The following is a 25,706-nucleotide window of genomic DNA, read 5'->3' as shown; positions in this document are numbered from 1 at the left end:
TGACAGCATCCCAGGTCCCAGCCCGCCCGCCCTGGCGGGCGCACCGAACGAGCCCCCCATCGGTGAAGGTCACGCCGGGGCGGTGGCCGCCGGGCAAAGCCGCGCCGCGCTCTCCCCCCTCACCGCCCACCGGCGAGGGGCGGGCGCACCGGGGCGCCGTGCGGCTGCGATTGGCTGTCGGCCGGGAGGCGGAGAGCGGCGGGGCCGCGGCTGGCTGCAGCGGCGGGCGCGGAGCCCAGAGCGGGCGCGGCGGAGCATCCTCGGGCACCGCGGCCCCGGTGCGGGCCGCCTCCCCCGCAGCTCCCGGCCTCCTATGGGCGGTGCCGGCGCCCCGGCCCCCGCACGCCCGTCCCGCTCGGCGTTAGCATGGGCACGGTGCTCTCCCTCTCCCCCGCCGCCTCCTCGGGCAAGGGCGGCGGCGGCGGGGGGCTGCTGGCCGACAAGGCGCCGGGAAGGGTGCCGGGCAAGGGCGAGAGCCGGCTGAAGCGCCCCGGCGTGCTCATCTCGGCGCTCACCTGGAAGCGGCTGGTGGCCGCCTCGGCCAAGAAGAAGAAAAGCACCAAGAAGGTGACGCCGAAGCCTAGCGGCGGGGCCCCGGGGGGGGCCACGGGCCAGCCCGACCCGCTGGTGGTGCAGCGCAACCGCGAGAACTTGCGCAAATCGGTGGTGGGGCCGGCCGACGGTGCCAAGCAGGGCCCGCTGGCCGTGCCGGTGCCCACCGTGCCCTCGGCGCCGCAGGAGCTGCACCCGGGCTCCGGCGGGGGAAAGCCGCCGCCGCCACCGCCGCCGGCCGGCAGCCGCCCCCCGGGGTCTCCGCGCCGCGTGGTGGTGCAGGCATCTACCGGCGAGCTGCTGCGCTGCTTGGGGGACTTCGTGTGCCGCCGCTGCTACCGCCTGAAGGAGCTGAGCCCCGGCGAGCTCATCTCCTGGTTCCGCAGCGTGGACCGCTCTCTACTGCTGCAGGGCTGGCAGGACCAGGGCTTCATCACCCCGGCCAACCTGGTGTTCGTCTACCTGCTGTGCCGGGAAGCGCTGCGGGGCGAAGACATCGGGAGCCAGGCCGAGCTGCAGGCCGCCTTCCTCACCTGCCTCTATCTCGCCTACTCCTACATGGGCAACGAGATCTCCTATCCGCTCAAGCCCTTCCTGGTGGAGGGAGACAAGGGGCGCTTCTGGGAGCGCTGCCTGGGCATCATCCAGCGCCTCAGCGCCAAGATGCTGCGAATCAACGCGGATCCGCACTACTTCACGCAACTCTTCCAGGACCTCAAGAGCGAGGGCGAGGGCGGAGACGGGTCCAAGCACTGGACGATCAGCCTGGACCGTTAGGGAGGTACCAGGCCCCCGGCGCCGGGGGCGGAAGGGGCCGCGCACCGAGGGGCGGGGGAGGCGAAGGACTGTCGGATTCCCCCCCTCCCTCCGCATCCTCCTCGCCTTCCCCCTTCCCCGGCCGTCAGTTCCACAGAGACGCTGCTTGGACCCTCCCTGCTCCGGATCCGGCTGCCCCCCTCCCCCGCCTCCAACCCCAGCTGGGGGCTGCGCTCCGGAACACCGAGGCGGCGGCGAAGACCGGGGAGGGGGATTGGTGTCCCTCCCACCTTCGCGAAGGGGGGAGGGGGAGGCTGCGGAGGAGTGGAGGTTCCTGGATGCGTTTTCTCTAGAAAAAAGGGTTGAAAAAATGGATGTGGGGGTCGGGGGCAGGAGGGTTCGGGGGGGATTTTGGGGTGTGGCGGGTGCCCCAGGCAGAGGGTGCATGTGAACGAGCCCCCCGGCGGGCAGAGCCGCTCCGCACCTCCGCCGCGCTCCCGGTGCTGTCCGTGGTGCTGGAGCTGCCGCGCCTGAGCAGACAAAGGCGGGGATTGCGGGCAAGGCTGGGGGGGCTTCTGTGTTGTGGGCGATGCCTTCCCCTCACCCCCCCGCCCACGTGTGGTCTATGGGCCTCCCCCAGCATGGGCGACTCTGCCCCTCACCCCGCAGGAGCCGCCCGCATGCCCCTTTGTTCGAGCTGCTGGGGGGGGGGACGGACGCCCACGCCCCTCCCCGCGAGTAAATCCCCCCCAGGGCGCCCCCCGAAACAAGGGGTGATGTCTCCCCCACCTTGGCTTGCTGCGGGAAGAGGGGTCTGTGCCAGAGGAGGTCTAGGGTGCCCAAAGGGAGGGGGCCTGCTATGGGAGGGGGTTCTCCTCTCCTCTTGCTTTGCTTCACTGGAGAATAAAGAGGTGGCCTGGATGGGCCTGGTGATGGCTCCTGGACTTGCTGGGCTGTGGGGTGCAAGGGCAATTCGGGTAGCACCTCAAGCTCCTGGCCCTCTCCTCCCCAAGAGGGATGGGGGGTCCTGGTTTCCAAAGGGGGTTTTGCTCCCCAGTGTGAATTTGGGGTCAGAATTTCACCCCTCTTTATGCCCAAGGCCAGTCCTGGTCCGTCTGAGCGTCTCTTGGACCCTTGTGAGCTCTCCTGGCCTTCTCCATTCCAGATGGAAATTCCTGATGCCTGTCTGCTGCACCAAATTCAAACAGCATGCCACTGTTCATGTCACCTCCTTTTTTTCTTTTTTTTTTTTTTTTTAAATTTAATTTAGCTTTAGGTTTCCTAAAGCCATGCCCTCCCTCACCTCCTTACTCCCCATTGCTGCTCTGCAGGGCTGGGCTCCCTTCCCTGGCAGCAGCAGGCTGTGGGAGCTGTGCTGCTATCCCTGTTACCAGCCCTGTGCTTCTGCAGACCCCCAGGGAGAGGGGTGGAGAACAGGAAAGCTTTGCCTTTTTTAAAGCTGGTTGCTATGCTTCAGGGTACTGAATTTGCCAGGACTTCTTTAGCAGAAGCTGCCGCACATGCTCACTGGTTGGGGTCTGCATCAAGTGCTTCACAGTCCCTCTGAGCCAGGCATTCGGGCTCCCCTCAGCTGGGAAGAGCTGTGCTGGCTCTGCAGGTCATGGAGGGTAAGCTGGATTCTCTCTACCTTTGTGTGCATCAGCAGAGCTGCTAATTAGGCCCAATCTGGCTCATTCAGGCAAAGCTGTGCTGCCAGGAAGACAGCACAGATGTCCCTATGACGGGGGCTGACCTGGCAGGGTGCTGTGCAAGGCTTTTCCATGGCTGTGTAAATGCACCAAGACCGATGCTGCTCCCGTCCTCCCTCTCCTAATGGATGCTCTTGTCCCTGCCTTTAGATTGACATTCATGTGACCTTGTGGTGAGCTGCCTGGGCCACAATGCGTTCACAACTCACCCCAAATTTGGCCATATCCACATCTTGTCCTGAGGAAGGTAACTCTGGCTTAAATGGGTGGAACTGGAGTCTTAGAGCTCCTATGGGGCTGCTGGGAGAGCTCTGACTCTCCCATATCAGCGTTTTGCAGAGAGGGAAACTGAGGCACAGTGAGATGAATCCAGCAAGGTGGTCTGCTGCACCACAGGGTAACATCTGAGCCGTTGGTGACAGCTGTTTCCCCCTTGAGCTGTGGTGTTTGTCCAGTGGTCTGTATCTCTAGCTGTGGGGCTTTATAGATCCTCCTCCCCAGAGCTAAGCAACCTCCCATCACTGGAGGATTTTCCCACCCTACAGATCTCCTTAGAGACATTCACAGGGTTATCCCAGCTTCAAGCCCCAGTCTTTTAAAATGCTTCCAGCTGCAGTGAGGCCATGTCCTTCCCCTCCTCCCTTGTGTTTCATTGATTAAGAGTACTAGGCCTCATTGGGGGATTTAGGAAGAGCTAATTGCAGACTGGTAATTGAAGACAGCTTGGAGTCTCAGGAAATGTCAAGGAATGCGAGAGGAGCTTAGATGCTCCCGTGCATGTAAATATGCATCATTGTCTCAGCCAGAGCCTTACAGGAGGGAGGGAGACGTCTGGTTTTCCCTCTCCCAAAGGACCTTGTACAGCTGCTGGGGGGAGTGAGACAGGGAGAGCACTAATACCTTGCCTGGGAGCCTTCTGCTCCCCACAAGGCAGAGGGGACAAGCGAGGGAACACAAGAAGGGCTGGGTACTGAGGGTGGGAATCTTAGACACACTTGGGAGCTTGGTTTTCCCCTCTTAAGGACTGTGTGATTTGACCTGCCAGACCCCTGTGCTGCTGCATGATTGATGGTCTGCACTCAGGAGCCAGCTATTGGGCAGCAGCAAGGGGAATGGATAGAGCTTATCCCCAAACTTGTGATCCCCACAGGCACAAGTGCTCCTTGAGGAGCAATGAAAGACTGAGACCTTCTCGGGAGGGGGTGGGAAGCCCCCTGTGCTGCCAGCCAAGGACCCAGCAGTGTCTGGGGCTGCAGGGATGGGAGAATTCACACGGGGTTTGGGACTTGGAGGTAGAACAGCAGGGTCAAGTCAGTGATCAATCACCACAGGGACCCAGGTGTGAGATCCCAGTACTTTCCTAGTTTGAAATTCCTCCAGTAGCAACACATCTCCTTTCCATGCCTCACAATGGATGTCCCATCTGCTCCATGCTGCAGCAGAGGAGGTGGGTACTGCAACTGGCAGTGGGTTCTGCCCCTCCTGCCCCAAGGAGGTCTTTTCTCAGGCTATAGCGCTTCCTTCCCAAAGGTGCATGGGGCTGCTAGAGGCACCCCAGGTGGCAGTGGGTCCCAAGGATGCACAGTCACACATGAAAAAGAGAGTTTCTACCTGAAGTCATGGAAAAACAGCTCTGTGGGACTTCCCTTGCCTGACTGCTCTGTCTGTAAAGCAAACTCCATGGGCTAGATGAGCTGGCCATGGCACTGGGGCATGGAGCAGTGATGGGCAGCTGGAGCAGGCAGCTTGGTAAGCTTTGCCTCTTCCTGTCAGACAAACAGCAGGGAAGTTGTGGTTTTGCTATTAAGAGCTGTCATCATCCCCCTGAATGACTTGGAGATGCTCCATGGGAGGAAAATATTCTGGATGATGCAGACCCAGCACATGCATGGCTGGTGAATGACCTGCCTTGGCCCAGCTTTCTGCACAAGCCTTTCTTCGTTTGCCTGCAAGGATGATGGATAACATGTTCCTCGAGGCAGATGGAAGTGGGAGGACTCTCTTCTTCCTCTGTGGGAGCTGCTCAAACACTGGCTCCATTGCATCTTTAGGCTGTTGCTACTCTGCTGAAATGGGGATGATTTGTGGGTGCAGGTTTCTGATTCCCTCTCTGCTCCATGGCACTGCAGTCACAGTTGCTGGTGGGGTTTCTGTGGGGGAATACATGGACAAAATGACCCAGGGAGATTGCAGCAAATGGCAGAGAGATCATGATAGGTCCCAGACTAAATTGGCTGATGAGATATTTGTACCCAGGGAGAGGCAGGATGCCACCACGGGGTCTCATCTGATGGGAGACACATCCAGGCTGGGTAAGAACCTACAAGAGCTCTGCCTGTGCCTCGGGTGGCCCAGTGGCAGGCATGAGACTCAGGGAGGTAGGATGGCAGAGAATTTGGCTCCCACTGTAGTCAAAGCATGGCCTGTAACCTTGCCTGGCTGGTGAATTTGGAACTGAGGAGCACAGACTGGGGACAGCTCTGTGCCAGGAAGCTGGGGCAGGTGAGGAGGAAGGGCAACCTTGGAGCCCCTGCTGTGATGGTTAATTCTGCTGCCACAGAGCCTGGCAAAGCAGAGGGCCAGGGCTTTATAGTCTGGGTCATTACCTCCAGCTCACTGAGATGAAAATGCAGGTTTCCCTGTGCTGCGTCCCCTGCCCGTCTCACAGTCCTTTGTCACCCCTGAGGGCTGAGCTCCTCAGGGGACAGTCAGGCAGGACCAAGCTGTGGCTCAGAGCAGCTGTGCAGTCTGCCCCAGGGAGTGAGTGCCCACTGGACTGGACCAGGGACTGCTCCCTCATCAGAAGTCCTGCATTAGAGCATAATCTGGCATTAGCACATTAATCCCGTCCTCCTGCTACTCAGCTCCTGCCTTCAAAGTCCACACCAAGGTCTCAGTGTGCAGCTGGGCAGCAGTGGCACCAGGACACTCTCCCTGGCAGCTCCAATGGGCACCAGAGAGGTGGTGGCAACAGGGACAAGGTTTGGGTTTATGGTGGCAGTACAGCTCCAGCCCTCAGCACATTGCCAAATGTGGAGAAAGCATCTTTTGGAAGTATCATGATTGGTTCCATGGAGGGACCTGACACTGGGTTTTGGAGAATGACTGCCTGCACCTGCAGGCTCTGGCTGAGCCACACTAACTCATGAAGCACTTTGCAGGGAGCCAGGCCAAAGGAAGATGGCATCTGGAGAGAGGATGTGAGTCAGCAGCTTGGGGGTAGGGGGCTGAAGAGCCAGCAGAGCTGGGGTGCAGAGAGAAGGAAATAGGTGGGATTTGGGAGAGCTGGAGAGGCTGCAGGAGTGGGCAAGGAGGCAGACTGTGCCCCCAGGGCAGACATGGCCCGGCTGTGCTGCAAAGGCTCTTCCCAGCATAAGAAATGAAGAAAGTAGCAGCATGACTTCATGAAAAATAGAGAGGGGCTACTCCATTCCCCCTCTGATCCATTACTGGGGGGCTGGAAGGTTTTGGTGAAGTTGCAGGGGTCTCCATCATGCTGGCAAGCAACTGAGGTCAGGGAAGCCCTCTTGCCAGCTAAGAAAAGCTAGATACAAAGATACATTTATATTTCTTTTTTTTAGTAGGAAAATAAAAAATCCTTCTTCCTTTAATCAGAGGGCAGCAGAAGGATCTGCCAGCCCATGTGCTCTGCTCTCTCACTCTTCCCAGGCTGAAGCCCTTTGGAACTGTGTTCCCCATCTCACCCTGCACAGGGCACCCAAAGACTCCCACAGGTAGGTTGGGAGCGCATGGGTGCACTGGGTGCAGCTGTCAGCCACATAAAACAGGCTCTTCACCAGCTGGTGTGCCCCACTGCCAGAGACGGTGCTCCCCCATCTGCCCCCAGGCTGAGCACCCCTGGTCAGGGCCAGGGATGATGTTCCACGAGGAGCTGTGCCGGGCTCGGCCCTGCTTGCCCATTGGCAGGATTTTGCTGCAGTCTGCTCTGAGACGGTGGTTTTAGTGACTGAAGAAAACTGCAGAAAGCAGCACTGCTGGTGGACTGGGTCAGATAGGGCTCTGGGGAGAAGGGAGGTTGCGATGGGTGAAGGTGGTGCTCTGTTCACCCCTCCGGTAAGCTCAACATGTCGTGAAGAGAGGTGGCTCCCAGGGGGGGCTTGGGGATGGGAGCATCCCGAGTTGCCATGGTGACACCGGCTGCATCCTCAGGCAGGCAAGAGCATCGCTGGTGCAGTCCCGCATGGGTGTCCTCCCCCACTTCCATCCTGACTGGCATCCCTGGGGAGTGCAGGGCTGGTGCCTGGCTTTTGGCGTGGCACCCTGGGGACAGAGCGCTGGGACTGTGCCAGGTGAGCTCAGAGCAGAGCGAAGCAAGCCCTCAGCTGCAGCCTGTTGCATTGGGTGTGTGCTGTGGCCCTCCCTCTCCCGAAAAGGTAAGTCCCTCCTTTTCCCTAGCGTGCCCCTCCTCAATCCATCAAGGATCTGGACTGCAGGGTAGGGCGTGAGGTAGGGGCTGGACTCACCTGGGCTTCCCTGGTGCAGACACTGGCAGAGGGACGGGAAGTGGGGGGGAAAAGGAGGAGCTACTAGTGACCCACATCCCTTAATCCGTGTCCTGCCCTGCGTCATGCAGTTACCTAAGCCCTGAAGCAGGCTCCCCCGGCGAGGGCACAGCCCTCTGTCTAGTCTCTGATGGAGCCAGCTGTAGCCATTTTCCCCATTTTGTCCTTGCAAAGCTAAACTTGGGGGCAGGGGGGTGTCTCCAGCCTATCTCGATGCTGGTTGCGTGGTGGTAACTACTCCTTTCCCCTCACTTCACCTCCTACCGTCCTTGGGAACCAGGCTGTGCCACACTCAGAAACCCCAGAGGCAGGGATAGCCCCCCACAGTCCCTGCAACTCCTTTTGCATACAGGGGCTCTCTGCTAGCAGCATCAGGCCCCCCCACTTCACAGCCTGAGCTCTCCCCAGAGGACACACTGACATCAGATCCCACTCTCTTAAGCTGATTAGGGCAGTGAGAATGCATTGGAGCAGATGCCACTGAGGCTATAAGACTGACCAGACCCTGGAGGGATGCAGAAGGGGCAGTATGGAGCTCCCAGATCTGGAAACTGCTGTGATCTGGAGTGTGAAGGGAGAGGAGGTGGGGGCTGATCACCCCCTCCATGGGCTGGGTAGTTGTGTGACTCGCCCTACACAGCCAGTTTGATCCCTGTTGCAAGCCTGGGAGCCTGAGAACAGCATATATGGCTTCCCTGGAGCGATGTCTCAAGTAACCCAGAGGTTTCCATCTCTGTGCTATCTCTTGAGGGTTGTGAGAACCAGAGGTGATGCGTGGCAGAAAGGTAATGTAGAGAGTGGCAACATCCTTCCCACCCCAGCCCTGAAGGTGTTCTGGCTCAGCTGGGAGAGGATTGGCTGAATGGTTCCCCGTCTTGCCAGCTCCCTTCACACAGGAGAGGACACAGGTCACAGCACCTCTCTGTTTTATTGAAGACCAATCCCACCCCCCAGCCAGTGCGGAGCTCAGCATGCCCCACTTCTGCATCCACTGGGCCAAAGTCCTGCTCCAGAGGATGGGGGCAGCTCCATGAGCCCAGGGGAAGAGATCCAGGGCTGTCCCTTGGTGCCTGGGGCTCCCAGTCCTGCTGTCATCCCTTCTTCTGCTCCACTGCCCACCCTGCCTTGTCCCTGGGGATATTCCCAGTTCTGGAGGGTGTCCCACCAAGCCCTGCATGAGAGGGGCTAAAGCTGGAGTAAAACTGTTACATAAATCTTGGAAGTGATGAGCAGGACACAGGCTCATGTGCAGGGTGTCAGGGACCGTCTGTGGTGTGATCCTCAGGCACTGGAGAGAGGGCAGAGTTGCAGAGACCAGGCTATGCTGCCTCTAGGCTCTGGCCTTGCCCTGAGGACTGGCAGTGCTCCCCACACTTGTCCCTGGCACCTCCAACCACAGAGCCCTGGCCTGGGCATGAATGAACCCATGAAGAGCATCTGCTCTCCAGACCAAGACCTCCTGAGGTCTGAAGGAAGCAGTGGCAGCAAGTGTAGAAGGGAAGGCAGAAAGGAAGTCTTTGGAGACAAAGGTAAGGGGACCAAGTGGTCAAGGGAGGTCCTCTTTCCTTGTCCCTGCTCAGTGGGACTCTCATTCATGGACACAGCTGCCCTGGAGCCCCAGCTCCCCTCTGCAGGGAATGGGGAGGGCAGCCACAGGCTGGGGGCAGAGCTAAGGATATTCATGGAGTGGGCAGTATGTTGCAAAGGAAAAGTGGGGCAAAGTCCCTGCCAGGAGAGAAAGCCATGGATTTTCCTTCCATTCATACCCTGCTTTAGGTATCCATATCTGTGCCCAGGATCATGGATACTTCCACATCTTAAATTTAGATGGCTTCTCTCCTCCAACCACCCATGTCAGAGAACCAGCCCAGCTAGCCTGCAAGCACCCCCCCATTTCCCACACCACTCCAAATCTAAAAGGTAGCAAGTGAGAGCAGGGCACAATCCCATCCCCATCCCTCCCCACTGAGCTTCCCAACTCCACAGCCCCATGCTGCCAGGGACAAGGAGTGTCCACTTGGCACTGCTGAGCCTCTAATGGTAATGGTTGTTCATGTTGTTGAGGTGGGAGGCTGCCATGGCGCTGAATGGGGCTGAGGGCTGGAGCCCATGCCCAGGGTAGAGGGATGGGCTGGAGCCAGGCCAGTAGGAGAAGCCAGCTGGTGTCACTCCCGAGGTCATGAGGTTGAGTTTGGAGATGCCCGAGAAGGGCAGCGGTGCCAGGTTGCCCTGAAATTTGTAGAGAGTGTGATCAGGAGTGGCTGGCTGGCACACCTGTGCCAACCCGTGGAAGTCGAACTTGTAGGCGTAGCGCTTGCCATGGACCTTGGTCATGATGTTCTTGTCATAGTAGTAGCGCAGTGCCCGGCTCAGCTTGTCATAATTCATGTTGGGTTTGCTCTTCCGCTCGCCCCAGCGCCGCGCCACCTCATCAGGGTCGATCAGCTTGAACTCCCCGTTCGTGCCTTCCCAGGCGATGCAGTTCAGGTTGGCCCGGTCCGAAAGCAGCTCCAGCAAGAACTGCCACAGCTGGATCTGCCCGCTGCCTGCAAGGCCGGGACCCAGAGAGTTAAAACTCCTTCCCAGGGCACAAGGTGAGGTACAGGATGTGCCCCAATCCCCTTGACCCACTGCTATGTTGCTCCCTCCCGCAACCAGGTTTTGGCTGCACTTCATCATGTCTTCCCTGCTTTAGAGACACATAAGATAGTAACTACTTTGCAACATGCTGACCCCATCCTACACCTCAGACATGAGGGGGAGAAGATGCCCCTGCACCTTGGGATGCAGTAGGAGTGCTCAGAGGTCAGCACAGGTTGCAGAGGGTCTGGATCCAGGGTCTCCCCATCCCTTCCACCCACATTCACACCCCACTGAAGATGAATAACAGCTCATTTGTTTTTGTGTGAGGACATGGCCTTGTTCTTTTATCGGCAGCCCCAAGAAGGAGATATCCTGGCAGAACACAGATCTATCCCAACACAAATATTCCCCACTGCCATGTCTGCTTGAAACTGGGCTGGTGTCACAGCACAGCCCCTGCTCTAGGAACACTGTGCCCTGCACAGGTGTCTCTGTGATGAACTCAAGTCAGGGTGCAACACTGACCTGAACTACACCCCAGAGAGCCACAGACAGATAAGAATAGGGGAAGGAGAGATGAGGGCATGGCAGAAACCTCCTGAGGCTTTGAATCAGGCACCAGGGATGTTCCTTATTTTCAGAGGAAAAAGGTCCTCTCTGAGCCATGGTCACTGCATCTGCAGCTTGCACTGAGGAGTATCCTCGGTGGGTGCCTGAGGTGTCCCTGTGCCAGGCTGTGCACACACTGGAGCCTGGACATGGTGAGGCACAAGGACATGTTCCATCGAGTCTGGCCAGAGGTCATGAGAAGAGTGGGACCCTGAACCTTTGGGCAAGGAGCAGTCCTACTGCTGGGACCTGGCCACCCTGCAGAGCAGCCCTGCACTTACCTAGACACTCCACTCTGCCTTCTTTGAGCTGCAACCCCTGCACATCCCTGCTCCTGATGCCAGCCCTTGCAGCACAATCTCTTTCCAGAGCAGAGGATGTGCCTTTGCAGTTATCCCTGTGCTTTTCTACCATTATTTTGTCTAAAGATGCTTGGATCCTATGCAGAGGTTTAGCATCCATGACCTCTGCAGCAGGCAGTCTTGCAGGTCTGCTACATTTCCCCCAAAGAACCACTTTATTCTGCTTGTTTTAGACCCACCTATTTTATCTGGTGCTCCCTATTTCTTGCTCTAGAAGCAGCAGGGAACAGCCATTCCCCATCCATCCCCGTTCCACCAAAACCCCCTCAGACATCCTGGTGCAGGCAATTGAGCCCAGATCTTTCCAAAGTGTTGTATTTCCTAGTTCTCCATCCTGGGACCAAGGTGGGGGATCTCTCCTCATTAGGGTGCATCAACAGCCCTTGCCTCTTCTTCATCCCCACCACCCCCACCCTGGGCTCCAGCAAGCTTCCACCCGTGGGTGTTCCACCCCATGCAAGGAGGTCAGGGAGGTGTTCAGGGGTGCAGCTGGGTGGGGTGGTGGGGCTCAATCCTGCCTGCCGCAGGATGCCAAGATAATGCACCTGAGAGCTCCCTAAGGAAATATCCAGGGATCCAAAAAGATCCTTCTCACTGCAGCACAGTGCTCAGAGTATGGCTGGGCAGAATCTGCAGTACAGAGGCAAAAGGGTCTCCCCAGTTCCAGCTTTTCTTCCCCTCCCACCACTAAACCAGGGCTCCCTTTTCCTGCTTGGAACTCCCCTGGTCCCTGTCTCCTTGCAGACAGGCAAGCTACACGGCCCAAAGAGTACAGTGCTGGCCACAAGATGCCCAGTGCTGCTGCACTCTCCAGCAGGCTCCAGGCTGCTCCCTGCCCAGCACTGGCCGATGCCTGTGACTGCAGTGTGGTTTTCTCCAGATGGATGGCTCGGGCTCCCGGGGACCCATCACTTCCCAGCCCTGCCCGAGCCCCAGCACTTCGCTGGCAGCTCCCTCACGGATGATGTCTCAACGCTACTCTCCACTCGCAGGAATGATTCTCCCGAGTCCGGATTAGCCCGCCCCAATCCCGGGACGGCTGGCAGCTCTCTCCCCGTCGGATGTCCCGGAGCACCTGGGAGACCGGAGCTAGGACCCCGCACTCTCCCCGCTGCGGGGCTCGGGGGAATGAGTATCCCGCTCCCCTCTGATGCCACGGGACGGGGTCTTCCGACCGTCGGGGCTCGCGGCTTCCCCCGTGGGAATTGGCGGCAGGATGCTCCCAACCCGAGGCGCTGACAGCAGCAGGGAACGGGGGCTCCGTGGTGGCCATGTCCCGCATGGGCAGTGCCCGGCACAGGGACGGGAAAGGGTCCCCGGTGGCTGCTGCGCGGGGAAGAATGAGAGTGTCCCGGCGGTCCCCGTTCCGTGCCGGCCGAGGGGACCGGGGCCTGTCCAGGGGATTGGGCAGCGGTGCTCTTACCTTTCTGCACGCCGGGGCTGAGAGACCCCCACGCCTGGCTCTTCCCGTCTTTGAACAAAGTTTCCCCGACTGGATCTGGGGGAAAAAAGGGGCGCGGGTGGGGTGGAGGGAGGGCTGGAGCCAGGAGGGACCGCGACCCCTCAGCGCCCACCTGCGGGCAGCGTCCCCGCAGCCCCCGGCCGCTCCCCCTTGCCTGCCCCGCCGCTGCGGCGAAGCCAGGAAACGCGTCCAGGAAAAAGGAAATCCGATTTCCGACCCAGCCGGGGAAGCTTTTAAATAGGAATAGAAAATCCCGTGGGCTGGGGTAGGGAGGAGAGAGGGAGTGAGGGAGAGAGCTGTGGGGCAGGGGGAAAGGGAGAGGAGGCGGGTGGGTGGCAGGATGGGTGACAGGAGCGGCGGGTGGAAGGAAGGATGTCTGTAGGCATTTGGGGAGTGGACCGCTGTGGAAAGGAGAGATAAATGGAGAGATGGATAGAAGGATGGAAGGAAGGAAATGGGTGGATGGATGGAAGAACAGAAGAGAGGATGATGAATGGGTAGATGAAGGAAAGAAAGTGTGAGAGGTGGATGGATGGAAGGAAGGGCAGATAATGGGTAAGATGATGGGAAAACAGGCTTGGTGGCAGGGACAAGAGGGTAGATGGAGGGGTTGGCTGGTAGCAGGGATGGAAAGGGGGATGCAGAGACAAGTGGGTGGGGTGGAAGGATGGATGGATGGAAGTACAGGGGAAGGGTGGGTGGGTGGAAAAATGAGTTGGAAGAAAAGAAGGATGGATGGAGAGATGGAAGGAAAGGGTGACGGTGGGTGGATGAAGGATGAGAAGATGAGTGTGCGGGTGTGGAAGGCTGTGGCAGCTGGAAGGAAAGAGGAAGCGATGGTTGTGGCGCTGGAAGGCAGGAGGAGAGAATGGACAGAGGGAGAAGGGATACAGGGTGGGCGCTGGAAGGAGACGGGGCAGAAGAGAACCCCAGGGCCTCAGCGGAACAGGGCGGGCAGGGGCTGGGTGCTGTGCGGCGCACGGCGCTGCGGTGGGGCAGCGGCCGAGGGATCCGCCCGTACCTGGCAGGTACATGTTGAGCAGCAGTGGCACCGCTCCGGTGCCGTGTCTCATGGCAGCTGTGGGGGCGGCCCGCGGGCTGCATGTTTTAATATTCCTGCCCCTATTATTATTATTATTATTCCACTTTATCAGGGAGCAGCTGATGGCGAATAAATGGCAGCGGGACGGGCAGGGGACGGGCAGGGGCCGGGGGAGGCGGGGGAGTGGGGAGTTTCCAGGCAACTCGCAGGGGCTGGGGCCCCGGCTCCAGCAATTTCCTCCGCTGTAATTAAAGCGGGCGCTGCCCCCCCCCGCCTGCCCCCGCTATCGGGCCCGCATCAGACTTTAATCACGGCCGCGGGTTTCTATGGAGAGCGGCTCGGGCCGCTTCCTGCCTCTTCCGCCTCCTTAACTCTTCGCAAACACGGCGCTGACATCCCAGCTGGGAGCGGGCTCGGACACTGCCTGGAGACTGCCCGGGCCCGGCCTCCCGCCAGCATCCTGCTTCCCGACCCGCCATCGGCCGGCATCGCCCCGGACCCCTGCATCTCGCTGCACCGCCTCGGCGTCACCATCTCCATTGTCCCCCTGGCGTCTGACTCTCCGAGCCACTGTGCTGCTGCCATGGGGGTCCGTGCCTGCCCCTTCCCCAGCTCCAGCATCATCAGCACAGTCCTGGGGTCTCCTTGGAGTTCCCATAGCCCTGGGGTAGGCCAGTTGGGTCCCCACCAGGTCACTCCACCTCCAGGACGCTGGTGATGGGGCTCCTTTGCAGTGCCCAGAGCTTCGGGATGGGTAAGTGCATGTCCAGCCGTTGGTGGCACCAGGTCATACCACAGCTCTGCCACCTCCCTGGCTCTTCCGTGCCCTTCTGAACAGTCTGTGCCTCAGGGACAGTTAAACCTGTGACCATCCCACAGCACCCAGCCCTGTCCCAATCTGTTGGACATCTTTATTAGAATCTGTAGAAGCTGGGTAACCCCCAACACCCACACAAACCAGGATGGCCCCATCTTCACCTGCTTGTCCTAGGCAGCCCTGGGTATGTTCTGAAGGCAGGAGGGCATGTCGTGGAGAAACTTGTAACGGAGAAAGGTGATCCCCACTCCAAAAAGACACATCTGGCCAGGTTTTTCCCCATCACTCATGGCTCCAGCTGCTCTATGCACTTGTGGGCTGCTGTCAGAGCCTCTGTCCCCTGGGTCAAGAATGGTCCCTCCACAGGATCCCACAGCTTGAAGCAGCCAGGCAACGTGCCAGCAGCTGTCACCACTTCTGCTCCATGAGTCCAACACTGTACAGCCAAGCTCTCAACTTCTCCTGTGGTGTTTCATTGATGTCTGGTAAAAGGACGAGCTCTTATACCAGATTTAGCTCCTTTCTTGAAAGTGATCATTGCAAGATGTGAACCTGATGGAAACCAGGATATGGCCATGCCAGACTCACTGTCATTATTTATACTGCAGCCAAAATGTGCCCTGCCGAAGAAGCTGCAGCCCAAGGGGAGTGATGCTCAGTCGGGTTGGCACAGCCCAACAGGGCTTGTGGCTCCTCTTGTCAGAGGGTGTCCAAAGTGTTAGGAAACAGGGGATCCCTTGGTTAATGAGCTCCACCTCTGCTCCAGGTGCTCCACCTCTGCTGCCCACCTCCATCACAGACAAAGAGCAGACGCTGGCAAGGGGAGACATGAGCAGAGACCATGGTACTCCCCCAGTAATTCCCCACCAATCCTGTTTGGATGTAACAGCCCTTAAAAAGTTTCTCTTCCCCCAGTTTATCACCTGAGCTCCCCAGAACCCCTCAGTGGGGTGTCCAACTCTGTGCAGCCCAGAAGTCCTGGCTGCTCCCCACACCCCTCACCTCCCCAGCCCCCCAAGTGCAGCTCTCCCAGAAGTGGCTCCGCAGCCTCCCAGACTTGCTTTCGCTGCCTGAGTCACTGAAACAAAACGCAGGCAACGGAAAACAAGCCCCGGAGACAGCAGGATGAGGTGAGGAGCATGCCAGACCCACCAACATATTCTCTCCTGGTAGCCTGAGTGACCATGATACTGCTCCAGCAAACCTGCATAGTGGAGGGTATAGAGGGGGGGTCTGGGCTGAGGAACTCTGCATCAGCCCAGAGTGGGGAGAGGGTGGGGGTGCAGTTTGGATCAAGCTGAAAAGTAGGGTGAGGGCTGCAGGAGCTGGAGATGGGGGTACTTTGGAGGGCACTGGAGAGGGGGACTCCTGGGTTCCTGGGAAAGCCGGTGAATTGGGGGCTTAAAGGGGGCTGTGAGTGGACGGGGAGCTTTGGGTGACCTGGGGTCAGAGTGTGCAGAAGGGCAGGGAATGTGAGGTCCCAAGAGCTGGGAAGCCCTATGTCCATGTGGAGCTTTGGGGACCTGAGTGATGTGACCCCAGGTTCATGGGGGGAGCTGGGACACGGGGAAGCTGGGGCAGACCCAGAGGATGGGGGAGGCAGGGTACATGAGCAATCCAGGAAACAGACCCACATCCGTGGGGGAACAAGGGACTGGGCTTCGGGTCTGCAGGGAATCTAGCAGATGAGGTTCCAGGTCTGTGGGGCTGCTGGGGACAGAGCCTGGACACGTGGAACACCCAGCTGGAAGCAGCTGCAGGTCCCTCTGGCTGCAAGACGCAGTCTGCCCCCCACCCCAGCACTTTCCCTACCCCAGGTGGAATTATTAGGACCCCAGATTTTGCAATGACCCCCACAGCCCACCCCTACCCCCCATCACAGCCCCGTGTGCAGGCACCCAGGAAAGTTTCACCTGTGAGCCGGCGTTGTGGAGCGGAGCCGAGCTGACGTGGCCCTGGGCTGGCTGCACCTGGCCAGGTGTGCCGGAATGTGTTTGTGCAGGGGGAGAGGCTGTCGGGCCGTGGGGGGGTGGGGCCAGTGGGGACACGGACGGGACAGGGGAGGGCTCGGGGGGCACCCTGCAGCCAGGATGCTACGCGGGATGGGGACACACAGGTGCTGGGTGTTCTGCACGGCAGCACTGGGGTTGGAGGGGAGAGGGGGCAAGCAGGGATACACTTGTGCTCACAGTCGTGTGCAGCTCACACGCACATGCTCATGCACATGCCGACACACACGCCAGGGCTGGGGTCTCTACACACTACTGGGTACGAGGTGTGCACACCCTGACCCCCCAGCCCAGTCTCCCAGCACCCTTCTGGGACACTCCCCATCTCAGAGCCAGGCATGCTTTTAGCCGGGTGGGCATCCGGGAATCCAGGTGTCTGAGACACTCAGAATTGTTCCACCGTACATCCATGTCCTGGGTGTGGGGAGCACCCCGGGACCGGAGGTCTGTGTCCCAGGAGGGCTTCAGAGAGCCGGAGCAGGATGGGAGAGGAGGAGGAGGAGGCGGAGGAGGAGGAGGATGGGGAGGGGAGGAGAAGGAAGTGATGGGGAGGAGAAGGAGAAGGAAGATGATGCAGGGAACACCTTGGGATGGGTAACCTGCACCCCAGGAGGGTTCAGGGTGCTGGAGCTAGATGGAGGAGGAGGAGGCTGGGAAAGGGTGCTGGAAGAGGAGGAGGAGGCTGGGTGGGGCTGCCGGTGTCCCGGAGCCGGATACTGGCACGGATATGCTGGCGTGGCAAGGCTGGGGGAGGACACACACACCTGGGAGCAGCAAGCCAAGCCCCCTAACACCTGTGGAACCCTTGCCTAAGACCTCCTTTCCCTGACTCCTGCACAACCCAAGCCCTCCCCTAGGCTCTCTGTGCCAGTGGCCCCAAACCTGACACAACTGTGGCTGCCCCGTTTTTGTCAGTGTCCCGTCCTGCCCCAGATGACTTGAATGTTCTTCCTCCCTCCCAGGCCCACATCAGGCAGGGCCCCCCTTCTCTCTTCCAGAGAGCTGCAGAGGAAGGGGACCTTAAGTTCACAGACTTTGTAGCAATCAGCTTCCCTGGGACTGGGAGGAGAACCCAGGGCACAACTCTGCTGGATGCCCCCTCCCACCTCCAGCCCTTTCTTTGCCCAGTAAGTCCCCATTTTCCTAGCCAGAGTATCACAGCAGTGGAAGAATTCTGCACGCCCTCTACTCTTTGTGTCTGGACCAGAGGTGGGATGCAGAGAGCTCAGCCCAGGGTGGAGCTCGCCATGGGCCCAAAACCACCTGGGGAAGGAGAAACCCCATCTCCCACCCCGCAGAGGATCCTCCCAGCATGGCAGCCCCCTGAGGAGCAGAAGAGAGGCAGGAGCACCCTTTTTTTGACAAATGCCTTTATTTGCTACCGGATAGAGGTCTATTGCACAGCAGCCTGGAGGCTGCAGGGCATGCAGCCCTGCCCCTGTTCAGTGCTGGACGCGGCGGATGGATTGGATCTGGTTGGTGTGGGCCTGGCTGCTGTATTCATTGTACTTCTTGAACTCGCCGTTCTGTCTGTCCCGCTCCAGCACGTACTGGTAGCCCCTGTATCCTGGGTACTGGTATGCCACCCACCTGCAGGCAGACCCTTGGCTCAGAGACCCAAGACAAGTCATCCCATCCCATCCCATCCCATCCCATCCCATCCCATCCCATCCCATCCCATCCCATCCCATCCCATCCCATGCCATCCCTCTGCTTGTCCTGGGAGGAGAGGAATGGAAAATGTCGCAGGAAGGTATCCCATTTTGAGGGTCCCTCTTCCCCGTCCTGGGGTTATGCGGGAGGAAGGTGTTTGCCAAACCTCTGCTCTGGGCACCCTCAGCCCCTGCCCCAGTGGCCACACTCACGCTCCGGCGTTCACTTTGATGGATGCCACCTCCTTGTTACCCCAGCCCATGGCCTGCAGCGAGGGATAGTCGTCACTCAGCTCAAACTTGTGCCCCTGGAAGTTCTCCGCCTCGTAGAGGATGACTTTGCTGTCATTGTGGTTCTGCAGAGGGAGAGAGCTGGGGGTCAGCAGGAATGGGTTGGCCTGCCCAGGGATTGGGGATGTGGCATCAGTGTGACACACACCAAGAGACTGTGAGAGGACTGGAACCGTGACCAGCTCTGGTGCAATGCATGGGGATGTCCTTCAGCCTGGCACCCCCTCACTGGGACACCCCAGGGCTGCCCAGAGGATGCTGCTCTCATGTCCCTGTGGTCCCAATGCACAGCTGTCAGTGAGGGTTACAGTGGCTAAAACCTCTGCACCCACACAGGCTGCTGCCCTCAGCATCATCACACTCCCCAAGGCTGCAGGAGGGTTCAGGGCAAGGCAGGATGCTGAGAGAGGTCCCTTCAGCTCTGTGGGGCCTTTCTGGGTACTGGACACAGAGGGGTTAATGGCTGGGACACTGAGTGATGCAGCACTGTCCCCCATGCCCAGCCCCCACAAGCATCTATCTGCACCGAGGAGCAGTCCTGCCAGTAAGGAGTGATCTTATCGCATCCCCTTTATTAAAGCCCGAACATATCTGCCTGGTGATTATTAAAAGTTGGGGGGGGACCCCCTGCTCGGAGGCGCAGACGTGCCGCTGCTGCGAGCACCAGTGTCTCTGCAGATGGAGCGATAGAGCTGCGTCTGCCTGGGCACGGCTCAGGTACCCTGGGCGGGAGGGGGATGGACACTGCACCCTGAGCATCCCTGCAGTCCTGCCAGCTCCTCTCTGTTCACCCCATCCCTGGGAATCCGGGCTGGGAGACAAGGACTGGGGAACCCAGTCTGGGAGGTGGCTCTCCAAAGCACAAAGCAGAAGGAGCTGGAATTGTGTTTCAGGCTACATTTTAGACCTAAAAAGTATCCCAGGGTCTTTGCAGGGAGGTGGGAGCAGGTGGGTGAAGCTAGTCCTTCACTTCACAGGTACCTCTGTGTACACCTCACCCCTCCATCCCATGCTCCATGTAACTCATCCTCTGTCTGTCCCTCATCCCCTCTGTGCTGAACTGCCTGGAAGAGTCTCTGCCTGCCCTGAGCCCCCCTCCGTGGTGTCCCAGTAACTCACTGCGCATTTGATAGGCCGGAAGGAGAGGAGGTGCTCGGTCCGGTAGCCACTGTTCCCACTCCAGGCCTCCCACCGGGGATAGTCACCCTTCTCCAGGATAAACTGCTGTCCCTGGTACTCAGGGTACTCGAAGCCTACCCAGCTGGAGGGGAGAGGAGGAAAACCCTCAGGGATGTGTGACACAGTCCCCAGGGTCAGCCAGCAGTCAGCTTCTCCTTCCTGTGCAGGGGACAGAGACATCCTGGCAGGTTATGGGTCTGTAACAGATGCTGGGGTCCTTGCTAGCAGCAAATGTCCCTTTTGAAAGTGGGAGCCCTCTGCCCAGAGCCACATCATTGCCTCCACCCTGTGCCTTGGTTTGGCAGAGTCTGCCTGATTAGCAGATGGGGAAACTGAGGCACCACACAAGAAGCACAAGCGGGGAGGTCGCATGATGAGGCTGTGCCATAGCCAAGGAAGAACTCGGGTGTTCTGGCTCCCTAGCAGCTGCCAACAGTCCCCTGGGAGCAGTGGGTTTGCTGGAGTGGGGTGTGCCAAGGGGCCGCGGGGCTGGCGGGGCACTTACGGGCCAGACTCCACCTTGATGGAGCGGATCTTGCGGAAGCCGCGCTCCATGATGCTGGGACACTCCATGAGGAATTCGCAGCGCTTGCCCTGGAAGTTCTCCTCCTCCCACACCGTGATCTTGTACTGCCCCAGGGTGTCCATGGCTTCACTGCTGGTCATACGGGTCGCTCGGCTGCTGGCAGAGCCCCACGTATCACCCCAGGGCAGGTGCCCACCATCAGCCCCCAGCCAACCTTCTGCCTGCCACCGAGCCTGGGATGCTGGTGGTGCTGCCCTCACACATCCCATGCCACCAGCCCCTTGCCCTCCCAGGCTGGCATGGGGACATTTCCCATTCCCCTTCCATCAGTGCTGAGGAATCTCTGTCTGGTGAACCCCAAGCTGCAGGGGAAATTTGAAATGCCCCATCTCTCCATGTGGTGTACCCAAGACTGCCTCAATTTTTCTTCTCCCAAGCTCCCTGCGATGGCTCCAGAAGTTGTCTGGATGCAGTGGCACTGTACCCACTGCCGGGAGGCGGCAGTGACCCCAGCTCGGACGCAGGTGCGGGTGTAGTTCTGGGGCAGAGCAGCCCGGCTCTTCCATCCCTCCGGCCAGGGTCCCTCCTGCCCGCACAGGGCACCCCTGCTGCGCCACACAGCACCCCGCCACTTGCCCTTCCCCACGGTGTGCGTTGGGTGGGGGGCTTGGTATGGGGCTGAAGGGAGCGTGGCAGCGCCTGTGCAGTGGGGTCTTGGGGGCTCACAGCCTGGTACTTACTTGGTCGGCAGGGCAGGGCACAGAGGCGAAGGTGGCGGTGCCGGCGCCGGCTTTTCCCCTCGCCCTTTATAGGCGGGCGTTGAAGTGCCGATGGTGCAGGCGGTCAGGGCGCTGTGTCAGCAGGCAGGGGATGGGGGGGAACGGGCTGCTCACCCACCCCAGACTCCGGCTGTCCATTCCACTTAGGCAGTGTGGCGAGAGCGGCCCCCCCGCGCCCCGCGAGGCTGACAATGAAACTGCTGGGCTGTGTTTGCGCAGGGGCTCAGAGCACAATGGGCAAAGGGCCTGACGCGCCGTTTTCCTTTCTGCCCCCGGACAATGTCCCCGCTTGGCCCAGGGATTAGGGAACCAGCCTTTCCCAGGGCACCCGCAGCCTTTGCCAGGGTTGAGGCTGGTGGGAAGGAGGTGCCAGGGTGAAGTGGGGATTTACCATCTGGGAGCTGAGGGGCACCGATGTCCTCACGCTGGAACACAGGGCTTATCCGGGGCTGCTTCTGCCCCTCTGCCTGGGACTCTGCCACCATGGGTTCATTCTCCAGCCAGGTTCTGTGTTGCATGTCCTGAGCTGTCAGGGCAGGGATTCAGTCTGCACAGGCAGGGCTGCGTATGGGGTGGGAGAAGGTTAGGGAGAATGAGGGGTGAAGGAGGCAGTACAACCGCAGCTTGGTCCATCCCTCCTCAGGGAGATGTGCAATGCCCTGCGGGGGCTCCTGTGTTGGCTGCAGACTGGGCACTAATGGTCTCCAGTTACATGCTCGTCACTTGTAATGCCCTGGGCATGTCCCCTCGCTTGACAAAGAGCTCCCTGGTCTCACATTCACCTCCCACTCGGGCAAGGGACACCATACTCAGCGTGAGGGGACCAGCTTTGGGACAGAGCTGTCCAACACCTGGACAGCAGGACCAGCCCTACCTGGAACTGCACTATGCCATGCACATATCCCCAGTGTCTGCCACCAGGACCTGGGATGGATGAGGCCAACACGGCTGGAAAGGAGGACTAGTGCCCTGTTGAGCTGTGAAATCCTGGGTCTCTAGGAAGCAGTGTTTCCTGCAGCATCCCTGTATAGTCTGTGGTGAGGCTGGGCACTCCCCACCTTCAGCTGGGCAGGTTCCACGCTGGCCACTGGGCAAGGGCTGGACCATAGCACCTCAAACCTTCCCAGGAAAACCCCAGCCTTGCTGGGGGTCCTGGGCAAGGGGCCAGCATCACAAGAGACCCTGACATTGTTGGTGATGGAGAATGCAGCATGGGCAGCTGGGGATGATGTTAGTACGCCTGGCATCAGCAAGAATCGGGGACTGAGGGGTGACAGCAAGGACTGGCTGGGAGCAGGACTCGGGGGTCCTCTTCACGTCCTCCCTATTGCTCGACGGCTCCGAGGCTCGGTGCGAGTCCGCGCCGATGCCTGCGGGTCCCAGCAGAGGGTGCAGCCTGGCAGCGGTTGGAGCAGGCTCCAGCTCAGGGACATTGGTGGCCCTTGGCCGGTGACAGGCGCTGGGGAGGCGACCCTCAGCTTGCGTTGCCTGGAGTGCCTTAGCACGGAGGGGGAGACGCTATGGGAGCTGCTACCTTCTGGGGAAGCAGAAGATGGAGGGAAGGATAGGGATGCACCCTGGAGAAGAAAGAGCACCCCAGTGCAGTCCGGTGGCCTGGAGACATCTCTCAAAATGCTGGGAAGCAGGTTTGGGCAGTATTTAGGGAAGCAATCACCTTGGGGAAGGTGAGGCAGGATGCAGAGCTAGTGCACTGCAGGGTCCCCCCACCTTGCTGCCACCCCTTGCCTGGGCTGTGTGAGCAGAGGTGTGGGGCACTGGTTAGCTTGGGGTGCTTGAGGCATGGGGGCAGTTGGGGACTGTGGGGCAGAACACTGTGGGGTGTATTGTGAGCCCCACTACGTGAAGCACCAGAGAATATGTAGGATGCTGCAAGCTGTTATGCCATGTGCATATGGGGTGTGTGAAGCACTGTATGGTATGCTACAGGATCTATACAGCCACATCAGGGGACAGTGGATCGGTGGGGTCACTCATGAGGAGCCTTCCCCTACTGCATCCCAGAATGCTGATGCAGCCTGTCCTCCCTGGGCCATCTCCAGGCAGTCTCTGTCGTACGCCAGCATTCCCGTGGCTAGGTCACCTGCCAGCCCCCAGCCACACCTGCCCAGCTGGGGACAGGGGCAGAGGGAGGCTGGTGCGGGGGCAGGCAGTGACTCTGCTCAAGGGCAGCTGCTAATACTGGCTGTGGGAGATGGTTAGCACTCACCCAGGGCCTCCTGCATAGGCTAATTTAATAAGGGCCCCTCGTCCCTCCCGGCTCAGCCTGTTCCCTGCACTAGCAAAACAGATCATGTTTCTCAGTGCCACTGGGCACAGCATGGCAGCCGGCAGCCCAGGGGCACGGTGGGAGCACAAGGTCACCCAAGTGCCCCATGCCAAGTCCAGACCATGCCAACCATGGGGTTGTGCCCTGTGCCTTGTGCAGGCACTGGTCCCAGGAGAGTGCACAGCTGGGGAAGCTGAGCAGGCTAAAAGGCTGCTCCGAGAGATGTGAGGCAGGTAGTGCCCGGTAATCCTGATGCTGATGCCGTGTGTGTGGCAACACACAACCGTGCGCACTGATGTTATGAATATCTGGGCTAGCTGAGCAAGGCAGCACAGCTGTGTGCAGTCCTGCATCTGGCTGACACCATGGGCTGAGCCCTGGTAACACCCTGCAAGGCTCTCTAGCCGCTCTCCTTCTCCCCAGCCCTGCTGGGGGCTGGACCACCACTCCAGGGGGCTGAAGGTCTGGGGGCTGGGCCGAACAGGAGCAGATGGAGCCGGTGCCGGCCCCTGTTTGTCTTTCTCCCAGTTGCCTGGTGCTCTGTTTGTTCTGGGGATGGCTTCCTGCTGCCAGGGCCAAAACAGGTGGCTTTTATTTGCAGGGTCTGGCTGATTATATCAGGGGTGGTGTGTCATTGCCCCCACACAGCCCCACTGCTTGCTTTTTCCTCCCCTTTCTCCCCCAGCCTCATTTCCCTGGGAAATCACCCTCTTTGACAGGGATGCAAACATCCTCCTTCTCTCCCCAGTCATCTGTGCTTTGGGGCTGCTCTGAACATAGCCACACCAGGACTGGTTAATCCCAGACAAAATCCCTACTTCTACCTCCTGGATCCCTGGATCCCAGAGCCAAGGGGGTTGTTGGGATCCCCAGTGCCACTTGTGCCCTCCTGAAGCTTTGCTGGCCACACAAGACACACGTGTACAGGCACACACCCGCCACAGAAGCCTCCCCACACAGGCACTGCCTTGCACAGGGAGCCCTGGCACACGCCAGCCGCCCCACACGCACGTGTCCCCTGTGCACCCAGCCACCCCATCCCTGCAGCCGGAAACTCCTGGGATCGCAAAGAGCCTGGCAGATGTTGCTGGGATTAGCTGCCACACAGGCACACACGCACACCGTGGGCTGCCAGCTGTTCCATGCCTGGAGAGGTCCCAGGCACTGGGTTCCCCCCAGGCAGGGCTTGGCACATACCAGCTGCAGCTCCTGCTGCACCCGGCGCAGGATGAGTCCAGAGGATGAGTGGGAGAGGAGCCCGCTGGGGACTAAGATGTCGACTGGTCTCAGGGTACTGTCACCAATAGCTAGGGAAGGGCAGGGATGTGGTGGAGGGCACAGCAAGTGAGACACAATGCAAGGGGTACCCACACAGCTGGGTCTTGCAAACAGCTGGCTGAGATGGTTCTCAACACAGCAGCCTTCACCCCAGCCTCAGCCCTCCACAAGCACCTGTAGCCCTCAGCCAGCCACCAGTACTCCCACAGGAGCCTGCTCTTCAGACCTTCCCACCTGCTGCCCCCACTGGCACCCTGGCCACCCCAGGTACGCTGCTCGCCCCCTGTTTGTGGGACTGCGGGTGCCCACCCTGCCCTGTGGCACCCACAGCTCCAGAGTTGCACCTGCAACCACCCATCAAGACAAGGATACTCCCAGGGACACAGGCTCACCCTGTGCCACCCATCCATGATCTGACTCTGGCTGCCCCCAGCATGGGGGTGTGCTCAGTCCCCAACTCTGCCAGCCTTGCTCAGTCCCCAGGAACTGCCAGGGGAAATGTGGCCTCACCTGCCTGCTCCCCACTGTTCCCATGGGGACTAATCCCACCTGAAGGTCAGGGAGGCTCCACCAGCTGCTCACCTCCTGCCTGTGGATTACAGCCTGGGTGTGAGCAGGTGGCAACTGCAGCCTCCCTGGGTTGGCCCAGCCCTGGCAGGGAATGGATAGCAACACAAAACCAAGCCAGGCTGCTCCAAAAGGGACCCCAGGGTGGCATGTCCCTTTCAGCCTGAGGTGTCCCCTCTGTCATGCCCTACCTAGATGAGGATGCCAGGCACTGGGGCAGAGGAGCCAGTATCTGGTCCTCTGGTCCAGATCCTAACCTGAAAGGGAGCCTGCTGGTACCAGCCACCATGACCTCCTGTTTGTTACCACAGGTGGCCTCAGCCTGGCGCCTCTGGGGCATCCCATAGCTTCAGTGTCCTGGAGAAACCTGCTGGTCCTCACAGAGTTCCCAGTGCAGACCAGTCCCAGGGGAGCAGTGATGGAGACAGGGGAGTATATCCCACCCCCAGCCTGGCCTGGATGCAGCTGCTGATGCATCTCCTTCAGTACATTGTATCATATTTGGAGGGACACCACAGGGTGAGCACAGCTTTCCAGATCCCAGCTTTACCTATAGCACCTAGGGTGTTGTCATGGAGGTGCAGAGTGCAAGATTAAGGCTGGCAGCCCCTGGCAGCCTCAGAACCAGGGGATGCCAGCTCAGCTGGCACCTGGCCACGGTCCCACTCCACCCCAGTGCTCCTGCTCCCCTGTTGGCCACACCTGTAGTGGCAGGCACCCAAA

The 25,706-nt window shown here is 59.6% G+C and overlaps 3 protein-coding genes and 1 long non-coding RNA gene across 6 annotated transcripts; 2 read left to right on the top strand and 2 right to left on the bottom strand.

Annotated features, from left to right (window-relative positions):
- Positions 1 to 203: 203 nt before the first annotated feature.
- On the top strand, positions 204 to 2,229 carry CDK5R2 (cyclin dependent kinase 5 regulatory subunit 2). Its single transcript, XM_085066761.1, has one exon. It carries the CDS (start codon positions 367 to 369, stop codon positions 1,327 to 1,329), a length of 963 nt encoding a protein of 320 aa, XP_084922887.1. The 5' UTR covers positions 204 to 366; the 3' UTR covers positions 1,330 to 2,229.
- A 5,382-nt stretch (positions 2,230 to 7,611) lies between these two features.
- Positions 7,612 to 15,443, bottom strand: FEV (FEV transcription factor, ETS family member). The gene is made up of 3 exons (XM_085066762.1): positions 13,578 to 15,443; positions 12,518 to 12,592; positions 7,612 to 10,086 (listed from the first exon to the last, which is right to left on the bottom strand). Exons 1-3 carry the CDS (start codon positions 13,627 to 13,629, stop codon positions 9,575 to 9,577), a joined length of 639 nt encoding a protein of 212 aa, XP_084922888.1. The 5' UTR covers positions 13,630 to 15,443; the 3' UTR covers positions 7,612 to 9,574.
- Positions 10,219 to 14,919, top strand: LOC146434768 (uncharacterized). Its single transcript, XR_014853500.1, has 2 exons — positions 10,219 to 10,345; positions 12,087 to 14,919. It is a non-coding gene; the product is annotated as an uncharacterized LOC146434768 (long non-coding RNA).
- A 2,334-nt stretch (positions 15,444 to 17,777) lies between the features above and the next one.
- CRYBA2 (crystallin beta A2) lies at positions 17,778 to 22,787 on the bottom strand. Of its 3 annotated transcripts, none has more exons than XM_085066759.1 (5): positions 20,813 to 22,786; positions 20,052 to 20,228; positions 19,487 to 19,628; positions 18,290 to 18,432; positions 17,778 to 18,014 (listed from the first exon to the last, which is right to left on the bottom strand). In XM_085066759.1, exons 2-5 carry the CDS (start codon positions 20,210 to 20,212, stop codon positions 17,867 to 17,869), a joined length of 594 nt encoding a protein of 197 aa, XP_084922885.1. In that variant the 5' UTR covers positions 20,213 to 20,228; positions 20,813 to 22,786; the 3' UTR covers positions 17,778 to 17,866. The 3 variants fall into 3 exon arrangements, with proteins under 3 accessions (XP_084922885.1, XP_084922886.1, XP_084922884.1); XM_085066760.1 differs by having other exon boundaries at positions 20,052 to 20,225; XM_085066758.1 differs by having other exon boundaries at positions 20,052 to 22,787.
- Between the last annotated feature and the right edge of the window lie 2,919 nt (positions 22,788 to 25,706).

The sequence above is a fragment of the Lichenostomus cassidix genome, chromosome 7 (genome assembly GCF_008360975.1).
Source record: "Lichenostomus cassidix isolate B80296 chromosome 7, HeHo_3.0, whole genome shotgun sequence".
Taxonomy (NCBI): Eukaryota; Metazoa; Chordata; class Aves; order Passeriformes; family Meliphagidae; genus Lichenostomus; species Lichenostomus cassidix.
Note: the sequence above shows the minus strand (reverse complement) of the source record. Positions and strands in the feature narration are given on the sequence as shown.